General features: G+C 43.4%; 1 protein-coding gene across 1 annotated transcript in view; it reads left to right on the forward strand.

Moving 5' to 3' along the window:
- The window catches only part of LOC126527626 (laminin subunit alpha-1-like), a 123796-nt gene that overhangs the window by 97597 nt on the left and 14084 nt on the right, over positions 1-12115 (forward strand). The window contains exons 52-57 of the mRNA XM_050175438.3: positions 1584-1707; positions 2747-2867; positions 3961-4125; positions 5031-5170; positions 6848-7036; positions 9993-10223. Coding sequence (XP_050031395.1) covers positions 1584-1707; positions 2747-2867; positions 3961-4125; positions 5031-5170; positions 6848-7036; positions 9993-10223 — 970 coding nt within the window. The remainder of the gene's footprint in view (positions 1-1583; positions 1708-2746; positions 2868-3960; positions 4126-5030; positions 5171-6847; positions 7037-9992; positions 10224-12115) is intronic.

Below are 12115 nucleotides of genomic sequence, written 5' to 3' on the forward strand. Positions count from 1 at the left end.
TCTTCCTTACTATGCATACTCACTGTTTGCAAGCTTACCCTTGGTGCAATGGTATCATGAGCGGGAAGTCTGCTATCTTGTGTATGGCGACCTAATAGTGTGGAAAAGCCTACTTTCAGTATTCTGCATTATCCCCTATTAGGAGGTGCAATCGTGACAATTCTGCTAGTGAACCTCCTCTTTGCCACTGACACCAAGGTCTCACACCATCACTAAGGAAATCTAGCATAGGAGGCCTGATTGGTTCGTGCAAGTCTATCCCTTCATAGCAGGAATGGCCTGCTTTTAGTAACGGCACTTTTGAAATTGAAGGGTCACCCACCATTAGGTGCAAGTTGGTGTCATCATGCTGCCTGGTGGAGGTGTGACATTGTTGTCATGTGATGAGCTTCCTTCGTAGGTGGAAGCGCAGTTGCATTGACGTGTGAATGCCATGTAATGCAAAAGTACCTTTTCGATGCATGACCTTTGCCAACTCAACATAAAGGCTATGGAATATAATGGCAACTCCAAAATTTATGTAATGTGTGCTCTGTTAGATAACTTCCTTACATACCTGCAAACACAGGGAGGCACCAAAATGAAGCCACAACGGCAACAGGGTGCTATTTATGAGGGCCTGACTTTTTTGTCATGCTGTGCCGCTTATGGTTTGTACTAGTGAGGAAGCTGGCACAAAATGATTGATGTGGTGCTTGAACTGCTTGCATGCAGCCACGAAAGGAAAAAAAAGAAAAGTGGCACGTCCCCATACAACAGTAGGACAAAGCTGCAAATTAAACCCACATGAGTTTTTTAGAAAGAAAGCTTCGGAGTTGAAACTGAATATGACAAATCAGGTTTCCACAGGACTGATATGACATGTAGTAACGGTACTTTCATAATATATTCAAAGATATCCAAAGATATTTCATAAGATATTCAAATTTGGTGTTAAACTTTGTCCAGATACAATATCCTTGGGATGTCCTTAACCTTTTTACTGCCGCTCTCCGTTTATACTCATTTTGTGTTTTCAGCGCACTCCTTGCATCACTAGAAGCAAATCATGCAAGACAGAATATTTGCGTATCTGTTAGATGAGATATAATCTAAACACAAAAAACACTTGTTGAATTTCTGACTGCAAGTGGAGCAAACCTCTCAGTGCTCTGTCACTCTGTCTCGACAGAGCAGCCATGGCGAATCAGTGGGGCAGGTCTGTCTACACTTTGACAGAGATTTATAAATTGTTAATGAATGATTTATTGGGAGAAACTGACGATGGAAAAGAAACTTCTATGTAGCATTAAATGTTCACTGAACCAACACATAAAAAAAAACCTTTCCAGTCAAAGGGTTAATAGGATATTTGAAATTGGACATCAGAGGGATGTTCCATTTGTCTCTTGTAGCGATGCACAGACAATGTGGCATAATTTGGGTATCTAACAGATTGAGTGTTTCTAAATGTGTTTGGATGTTCCTTGAATGCAAAAACATGACAAGTTGAAAATGCCATGCAAGTACTCCTTTGAGAAAACTTCACCTGTGCTGTAAATGATGGATGTGTCTTTAGTAAGATGGTTATACCGTCGTGGTAGGTGTCCTCTCCGTGGAAGATGAACTCCTCCAGGGAGAGCTGCCACGACGCAGTGGAAGTGAACTTCAACTCAAACGCAGCAAGGTCTACTTTGGTGCTGTCCCACCAGACTTCGACACATCCAAGTATGTTTGCGTGTTCTTGTTTGCTCATGTATTTACTTAAAGCTCTAGTTTTCTCTTTGAGTTATGGCTACTGAGTTAGAGTCTAGAGTGGTGCAAACGGCTACACATAACATTTTGTTCTTGGGTGTGATGATGTTCAGAACATCTTTGCAACACTATAAGCCTTCTCAAGAACTCATTCAAGCGGAACTAGACATTGGGGAGATTTAGTATGTCCGGTATTCGGGTAAACGCAAGCGGACTGGGTGTTTTACCAGATGAGCAGGGGTGCAAAAATGAATGGCCTGCTTGGTAGTGCTGGGTGAACCTGGTTGTGAACACAGAGCTAATATTGCACAGCTCCTTACCCGCGAAGAACACTGTTCTTTGTTGGAACAAAGTTCTTTCGGCCAAAGTTGTGCAGCCACTGCTTCTTCTGCAAGCTGTCACGCTTACCGTGTGGTATCATAAAAACTGCACTACCATTTTCAGGCTTCTTGCTGCAGTTATATCCGCTACAGCATGGCATAGCACCAGCACAGTACCGCAGGGGCCGTTCGCAGAACTATTACATCGAACCTTGCCATGTTCAAACTGTAATGAATGTATAGGCTTACATTGAGTATTGAATGTAACAAAGGTATTTTTCTGCCACAGCAAGCTTGCAAAAACTGTGTTACCACTTCGCCCAAGTTCACAACCTGTTAAACTGTATTGTCCTTTTGCATACGAATTTGTTATAACAAGGGTTGATTATATGAACACATACTCTAACAGAAAGAGAACCAAGCTAGTAATTGTCTCCTGAAAGGGTCACCACACCCACAGACTATAAAAATAAAGAAACATTTAGGTATATTAGGTATATTTGATTTCTAAACCAAACTAGGCCACTGCAAAAGCTGTGGCTGTCGAGTGCCATAGGAATGTGCCTTGCATCCATCAATCCAGGTGGCGCAGAAGCTCGACACAGTGCTGCCACAGACAACAGCTTCTGAACTTTCAGCGAGACTACTCTGTACTCACTGTGTGACAATGCGCCATTTGACTGTACACACAGGTTCAGCACTGTGGGTTTCCAGAGCTTCATAGGCTGCATGAAGAACCTCCAGGTTGAGACGACACCGTTGGATTTGCTGAAATATGAAGCATACGGTGTGGATCCTGGTTGCAGTGAAAAGGTACGGCTCTCTTTCCCTGCTTACTGGCTCTCTTCGTAAGTTCAATAAATAAATAAATAAATAAATAAATAAATAAATAAATAAATAAATAAATAAATAAATCAATCAATCAATCAATCAATCAATCAATCAATCAATCAATCAATCAATCAATCAATCAATCAACTCTGTTTGAAAGCAGATTTCTTTGTAAACATATGTTTTCGTGTCAAATGTGGTTTCGTTGTAACAGTGCATTGTTTCACATACTAAACAGTTTTTGTGTGAAGTTTTTTTTATAAGTACGCAAATATGTGAAACTTTCAAATAACAAATAGAATATTGTTGAAGTTGATTCGGTCTTTCAATCGTGTAGTCACCATTTGTAAATGTGAATACTTCTCTAATATTTCTCTGGCATTTTAAATTATCAACTGAGGGCAATGAAACATAAAATTCGTGCAGTAGTGGGATAAATGTCATTCCATTGGCCGTATAGACATTAAACATGAGAAGTTACATAGTGGAGCATGCAAGACATCACTCAAGGAGCCAGACATTAAACCGGATAAATCGCTGTCATTTTCACTCACGAAAGAGTCTAGAATATGCAAACGGTTGGCTTATTTATCCCTAATGCTTGATTTATTATTTTACTAAACAACGCTTTGTAATACTACCAGTGCCACATGACCACTTTCAATCGCAATCATGCCTGATCCGGATCGAAATTTTCGACTGTGATTGGCTCCCTCGTGCAGCTTGTGCAATTAAACCAATCCTGACTGAGAAATTCGATCCGGATTGGGCTTGATCACGACTGAAAGTGGGCTGTGTGGCACCTGTATAATGTGCAATGTAATGATGGGGGCTTGCTATTGTTGTGAATATACTATGATGCGAACATCGTTTTATGTTAAAGAGTGAAAATGGCTCTTCATTGTTCGAATACTATTTGAAATGTGTGTAACATCCTTTTCGATTTGATTTGCTTCTGGCACCATTTGATTCATATTTCATTCAGTCTCAAAAAATTATTAATCGTAAACCCCTACAACTCTTGTTACAATTGACTTTTCTGACAGTACTTTCCTTGTTACTTGTCGCCAAACAGAAGGTGAAGTTGGTGAGCTTCAAAGGAACGGGCTACCTGGAGCTGAAAGGGAAGACGCTGGCTGCCGAGGGAAACTTCGGATTCACCTTCCAGTCGATGCAGACGGACGGCCTCATCATGATCTCAACATTCTCGGGAGTTCGGGGGGCTGACAGCAAGAGAGATGTAAGCTGAGCTCCATGCTATCTTGTACGTTGATCAAGCTATTCAGTGCTGTGGCCTAGTGACCGTGGCAGTTTTCTGCCGAGAACAAGGTTGAGAGTTCAACTGCCAGCCATAGCAGCCACGTTCTTGGGAGCTCGAAGTGCAAGTGTATGCTCGTGCACTTAGATTTAGACATGGCATTTCTTAAAGCCCACATGTTGTCTTAGTGTGTGAAGATTGCTTGATCAACTAATCAATAATAATACTTAATAATAATGGTAGCAACTTTTAAAAATAGCATCCCCACAGATCTTTGCCTATCCAAAAGTTTAAACTCCTTTGTGTACCTGGTCAATAGCATTACCATAGCTTTGAATCCCTATTTCTGAAACTCAACAACAACAACAACAACAACAACAACAACAATAATAATAATAATAATAATAATAAAGTTGGCGGCTTTGTGCTAGCGTGGGGCCTGGTAAAATGCTGAAACATGACTCTGAACAAATCCTGTTTCTCTAATGCGATTATTTGTTAATGCGTTATTGCACAGGATGAATGTTTTGTTCATTGTAGATGAAAATTTAGGCTTCGATTTGCACTCTTCAGTCATGGTGTCTAACGTAAATATTTACAACGGTTACACATGGTGAACCTACAGTTACCACATGCATTTTGGGCAGTTGGGGTGCGTGAAGTGTGCAGGATCATTTCATTTATTTTACCATTTAGTTACACTTCTCCTGCGAGTTTTGAGGTCGTAAAATAATATCGGCGTTTGTTTTGACAGAATGTGCAGCACATGCCATAATTAGCAAGTGGTGTATCTCAATAAATAACCAACTTGAAGTGTGGTAGTAGACTTCTGGTGCTTAGGGCACACCAGTGGCAGTAACGAAAGCAAACCCGATTGCCGTTTGCAGCACTACTATTCAGTGGCCCTGAAGGATGGTCACATTGAGCTGCGCTTGAACGGCGGTGCCGGGGAAGTGGCCTCGCGTTCGGAACAGCGCTACAACGACAACAAATTCCACACCATTACTGTCATCAAGAGGCATCGAAAGTAAGTTGGCGTTACTGCAGTCATTCTTTATTATAACCTACGAAGGCAAGCACAGACTGTTCACTTAAAGGAGTACTTGCATGAAATTTTTTTGTTGCGTTTTCTTTTTCCCTTTTTTTGGGTAGCCGTCAACACCATAATTATCCTACAAAGCCTCAATTCCTAAAGAGCAACACAAATAATTAATTACCCTACCTGTTGTATCACCCATTCAATATGCATGCTAAGTGCAGTGAGAATTCAGACGTGAAAAAGAAAAATACGCATGTCACTGGAAGTGAATGTAGTGGTCACGTGGTATCACAAACAACTCAAGAGTGTGCCAGTCAGCTCGGTACGGTGGTTGAAGGCCATGCAGTGACCATTACCAAGAGCTGCCAAATCAGTCCTTCCATTGGAAATCGGGGGGAACCCACTGTCCCCTCTTCTCCTGTAGAGTGCTGAATGGACTTGGCTTTCAGCAACACTTTCGTTGTGTGTATGTGTTCTTAAGTGATGCCTGGTACCACGAAACTGCCATAATGGGTTTTGCATTTCGGTAATGTGATGGTTATTCGTTTTTTCACACCTGAAACCACGCTGCACTTGTTGCGCATTTTGAACTGGTTGCATTAAAGGTAATGTAATTATTTTTTGTGCTTGCATGAAATTGAGACTTCATCGCGTAATTACTGCTTTGACGGCCATTCAATAAAGCTATAAAAATGAAATGAAAATTTTCTGTCACTACTCCTTTAAAGTAAAGTAGACACAGCTGTTGTACTTGTATAAGCTGCTTTTATTCTTATGTTTACATAGTGAACCTTGCTCAGCAGTTTACTGAGCTTGGATGCTCATTACTGTCTTATAATTTCAATTTTTTTTTTTTCGGTTTCTATCTCAAATGGAAATGTTTGCTTGCTTGCATGGGAAGAGCATTCGAATGTACTTCCACACCTTTTCTTGCCACCAGGGAGAAATTATTCGGGTCATTACGAGAAAGCAAAATGGGTGTTTAGTGCATTTTCTCCCACTCTATATCTTTTGACTTGCAACTTATCACGTCTTTTTACTCCTTTCAAAATGGTTTGCATCACAGAGATGAAGCTTTGTGTAGAGCTTGATGTTTCAAATGCAGGATCCCTACACACTGACACATCTTGCCCTCTGACAAGTAGTACATGATATCGAAATATAGGTGTCATTGAAGATTCCTGTATTGACTTAACAACATAAAACCAATGTGTAGAAAAAGTGTGATGAATGGCTAGAAGAGATTGAGGGGCAAGGCATCTGGGCTGGCTTTATTGCATGCATCAGGTAAGGGTTAAGGACACAGCAGTGCATTGGTGCTCTTAAACAACTCAAAAGGTTTGCATGAGCCCACAGTTTTCGATGATCCCCGATTTAGATGAGTATGTATTGTGTTTGTCGTTGTTTTTGGATGTAGGATCAATTGAGTTAAATTGCCAACAGTGTCAGCTGCATTACGGCGTGAACTGAATGGAAAGGCACCAGTGTACTGAGTCTTCAGCAGCTCATTAATCAATTACAGATGGCCAAAATTAATCTGAAGTATTTGACTGCAACGTCTCTTATAGAGCAGTTGTTGGTTTTGGACACGAGTTTCATCTCAATTACTTTGGCTGTCCTTCAGAGCTGCTAGGCCTAAGAAACCAATGCTCAATGTCTGTGCAGGATTCAGGTCAATGTTGACGACGCTGAAATAGACAGCCTGCGATTGCCCAAGGGCACAGGCGACATTGAAGGCCCTGGCCTGGGAGGCCTCTTCTTTGGTGGCGTCCGAGGTGGCACCGCCATAGGTGACCAGGCGGCAACCCGAGACCACTTTGTGGGTACCATCAAGGATGCGGTCTTCAATGACGTGTGAGTATAAGGAATTTTTGAGACAAAAAGAAGCACTCTTTCTATGTACTCTTATTCTTTCTGTCCACCTCTTGTGCCATAATTCTTGAATGGGCCTTGAAACACCCTCTTTTTTTTTTTAACTGAGCAACATGCTTGAATGAGTGAGATGCCTTTCAAGGAAAACGTTCGCAAATAAATTTTTTAACAGGACCTAATATTCATAGAGATATATTGAGTGCAATGTTTACTTTGCCTGTTTCCCCTCAACTCTTCGATTCCTGTCAGCTGGGGTGACGCTGGTAGTAGCTCTTTGCATATAACTTCTTACATTCATTTCTTCATTTCACAGTGCACTTATTACAACCCTTTCAGGTCTGCATCTGACAAAGCTACCTGAGTGCAAAGAAGGAGTATTGACAGGATGGCTGTGACACATTAACAACTACTGTTTCTCTTTTACCTAGAAAATCTGGGAGCTCGTGCAGGCTTTTGTGCAGTGGCTAGTATCTGTGGGCCGTTGCACTTTATGGAACATCATCACTACTAAATTTGCTTTAGACGAAAAAAAAAAAAAGCAGTAGTTTGAAAATTACAGGATAGAGCAAGCAATCTGTTATGCAGGGCTGTAGGTTCCCAGCTGCATGGAATGAAATAATGTTTGGCTTGCACGCACACAGTGGCATTGTCCCCTGATTAGGAACATTTGCCTACCATGTTCATCATAAAATGTTGCGGTGCCCCTTTAGAGATTTCTGTGTAATCAGCTAGCTCGATCTCAAGTTATGTTAAAAAGGAATGGTTTTGCGTACAAGTTAGGGATAGGTTGTCACTCAAAAGATGTTCAGGGACTATAAAAGATCAACCATAAGGAACAAGTTTCCATGGCTTTCATGCTTTGGTAGCCTCTTCAGGCATTGGCACTGCAGTCTGGTTTGAGCAGACTTCGACGTCGAACGAACGTTGCTACCGGTGCTATATTGTTCTTGATGATGCCGGCTGCCTGATACTGGCCGGTCCAGGCAGGAAAAATAAATGGAAAACATATTTATTTTGGTTGAGGCGTTAATCTTCATTTTCTCACTGATATTGTTTCAGCTTTTCTTTCCAACAGTATTGTTCATGAGTTCATGAGTAATGTAATAAGGTAAAGCATGAGTCTGGCATCTCAAGGTTGACGAATCAAAGAGCAGAATTTGCATTCTGTGAGACATACAGCATTCACATGTGGCTCTTAAGGTTTCGTTGTTTTGTTCATATATGAGCTCGTGCACTCTTTCTGCAGGACTGTTTCAGAGCTTGACTCTGCACTTGTGAAAGCCTTTCTTTCCTTATTAGGTATACTTGCAAGTCAAAATGCACGCAGGTTTGCAAATGTGATAACTTTCTGGAGAAGGAGTGAATGTTGGCTCTTGCTTACTAGTATAAAGCTGAACATTACACACAGTATTTGGATTAGGTTAGTGCATGTTCTCCTGTTCACTTGTACATAGTGAAATCACTCTTGTTTATGTTGGTGTTTATTTTGTTTGCATGTTAATATACAAACTGGACTATCCATCCCTGTCTAAAAATGACTACCCCTATGCAGGCTTCTTGGTACACGCATACACATGGACTGTATTCACATATACCACAACCATGGATATAAATGTGGGGCAGCAGTTACCTACCGAGTTCTGAAAAATGAATACGAGTCTTTACAGCTGTATGATTTGACTTGATGTAGCACACAGCAGCCATAGCCAGAGACCTTCGAAATCTGTCAGGACACTTATAACTACAGTCGCCGACCGTTTATTCGGACCTCACGAGGACTGCGGAAATGTCCGAATAAACAGGTGTCCGAAAAAGCAGATTAAGAAAAAAAAAAATGAAGTCCTTTATTTCCACGCACTTATTCGAGCTTGGAAGAAATCGTGAGTGCGCCGTTGCACGCTGTTCTGTTTACGCGCAATCAGATAAGCCTGAATCTCGGAGAGGGTCGTACGGTCACTATAGGTGGCTGCATGAAAGCACAGTCACTGCTTGTGCACGCTCCGCATGCGACGGCAGCGTAGCACATGGTGCGTCATCTTCCGACTCGGAGTCATCGACCGGCGGTGGTCCAACGAATGATCTCACCGTCGTCGAGTTCTGCGCATGTCAGTACAGCAGTGTCAGCACCTGTGAAACTGTCAAATGAGACGGTGTCCGGAATCGCAATGCAACCACTGCGCAGGTCTCGGCAGAACATTTTCCGCGTCAGTAGGGAGCACATCGGAAGGCGACAAATGTTAGGTCTCCCGGCACCCGCTTGCCGGCATTCCCCAGCGCAGTCTGTGCGGGCACTGTTGGCGCCATTAGACACTTGACGCAATGTTTCCGTACGCCGCGTTGGATCACCGAAACCTCGACACAGCACACAAAGCAAACACCACCGTGCCGACACCAGTCGCACAAACGAAAAGCGTGGCCTGCTCCCAGCGTCGTGCGCGAAAGCATTCGCGAAAGAAACAAATCAGCTGCTGGATTGTCTTGACATGGCTTACTAAACTGAAACCGGAACTGCTGTACGCCCACTCTATCGAACCAGGCAGAAACGATGATGATGAGCGGGGATTTCCAGTAGCGCCAATTCGTGGGGCAGCAAGGAGGCTCCGTTCAAAACAAAAATGGCATTCAGCAAGTCGAACTATGCGCCGGTCAGAGTCGGTGCATGATACCCTCGATCGAGTTGGCTCAAGGAGTGTCCGAAAAATCAGACGAGAGGTTGCAAGGTGTCCGAACTTTCGGCAGTTGTTATACATTATGGTCTATGGGGAGAATGGCGGTGCCGCGAAGCTGACCGAATAATCGGGCATGTCCGAATTTTCGGAGTCCGGAAAATCGGTCGGCGACTGTACTACACTTTAACAAGTGCCAGTAAGCTGTACATTCCACACATTGTCTCTTTGTGCCTCCCTCTAACCTGATTGCACCAATACTTCTTGCGTAGCCTCCTGGGCTTCAACTTCCCGGTGTCGCACGAAGGAGCCGGCATCGGACGGCTGCTGAAGCGCCCGCGTCCCATGCCACCCGAGCATGACCGAATGGCCGTCCTCACTGAGCAAGAACTCGACCAGTGCTCAGATCAGCCGCCGCCCGACTTGCACGAGAAAGCCGTCAAGTTTGGGGACACTCTCAACAGCCATGTGAAGTTGTTCGATGCCATCGACTTCAAAAACAAGTGAGAACCTGTGGTCTTGCTGTGAGCGGTACTCGCGAATTGAAAGTGTCTGCTAATTGTTTGATGCGTCTGTTTGCTCCACCGCGCGTCCACCGCGAAGGTGATCGTCTGGGCTCTGCAGAACGATGCATACTGCAGCGTCATTCTTCGATCTGTGATTATTCTGCCATTACTTTAGGTGCACTCCACGTGCACTCTCAGTGTGCAGAGTTTGAGCTCTGGAGAAGTGCAAGTGTTGGAAAACGTGATCCCCATGTGCAGATCTTGGGGGACATGCCCGACATGATCCAGGGCTTGCTGGGGCACTGATGTCTTGAAAACCTGTTCATATTACCTGCCAAGTGTGAGGTGCTTTCAGGTTAAGTGGTGAAGAGCCTGACAATTGTCTAAACGGGCTAGTTCAAGCAAGAGTGGACTAGGGCGTTCGAGCACACCTGCTCTACAAAGAACGCTACCCAGTACAGGTTTGGAGCTCCTTTCTAGTTCAGCGAAAAGTAAGGCGTTTCAGATTGCTATCAGCAGTGATTGAGTTCACTAATCAGGGTCTCTGGCATTTGTCATTTTTCTTTTTTAATCATTGTTGCAGCTTACCACTTGAAGCACAGCAACACAGTCAACTTTGTCTGGCATCATAATGTAGCCTAGTGTAGTGAAGTGTACTCGGCTGTATCTCAGGGATGTTATTGTATAGCTAGGTGGTGGGTCTGAGTGATGTGGAGCGAAAAAAAAAAAATCTGGAAGAATTACAATTTGAGGTTTTTTACCATGATGCAAACCACTAGCCATGCTAATACTTTTGCAAACCACCTCTGTCAATATTTCACTGCCATTGCTACATGCCAACCTTACACCCTCATGTTCTCACGAACATTTCAGTCAGTTACAGTGCATGGTAAAAAGAAAAAAGAAAGGAAATGTGGGCAGCTCTTGACACTTTAACGCTAATTTCTCCAAGCATGTGAGAGATGAGAAGTGCTATCTTCGGTTGATAAAATATTAGTATGCATGGGCAGTTCATAAGGAGCCACAGTGTGAAAATAAGAATTATGTTTAGGTTTAGTGACAAAGCTTCCTATTACCTTAGATAAAGAAAGACACAGCTGAGAGTTTAATGCATAGATGTAGAGTTTATGCATACGGCTAGCGATGCTTATCTTTGTGAAAAATGTTGAGAAGCTATTGTCATTTATAATTTTCCTTATTCTTTTCTTTCATATTTGTTCGTGACATTCTTGCTGCGACTATGTTCAATTTGTGCAATACTTTTGTGGAGGCACTGCTGTGCCAGTGACAAAGTGGGTGGCGCGAGCAAACACCTCGATGGAGCATACGTGGCAAGCAATAAATCAGTTTTTGCCTAGCGCTCCACGAGCCACGTCATTTTCTCCACATTGATGACCTGGAATAGAACACCATGACATTCCTCGTGCAAATTCCAGGGCTGACCCAGGGGAAGTGCTTGCTGCATACCCGAGTTGTAGTTGATGGCTGCCTGCCGGTTTTAGGTTTCGTGGCCCAAGCTTCACGCAGCTTCTTGTCCTGTGGCTACGTGTGAAGGCTGGAAGTGAGCTACATTGCGCACATCCGGCACTGCAGCACCAAGCAGTAGCCTACCACGTTGGATGCCTTCGAAGGCAGTCACTACCTTTCGTAGTGCTTTCAAGCGTTGTCAAGCAGACACACGAAGCGGGAAAACATCCCCTCTTGATCAGAACCGCAGCGCAAGTGGGACTTTAAACGTTCGCTTCCAGCTTGCTTTTATATTTCTGAAGCAGCCAACATAGTCCCTGTGTCCGTCCACATGATCCCTCATACCACATCGCACCGACGGAGGCGCCAGCCTTTCGAGTGGTGGAGCTTGCCCCCAATACTGTATCTGTTACTTTGTCGTT

Source organism: Dermacentor andersoni, chromosome 9 (assembly GCF_023375885.2).
Source record: "Dermacentor andersoni chromosome 9, qqDerAnde1_hic_scaffold, whole genome shotgun sequence".
Taxonomy (NCBI): Eukaryota; Metazoa; Arthropoda; class Arachnida; order Ixodida; family Ixodidae; genus Dermacentor; species Dermacentor andersoni.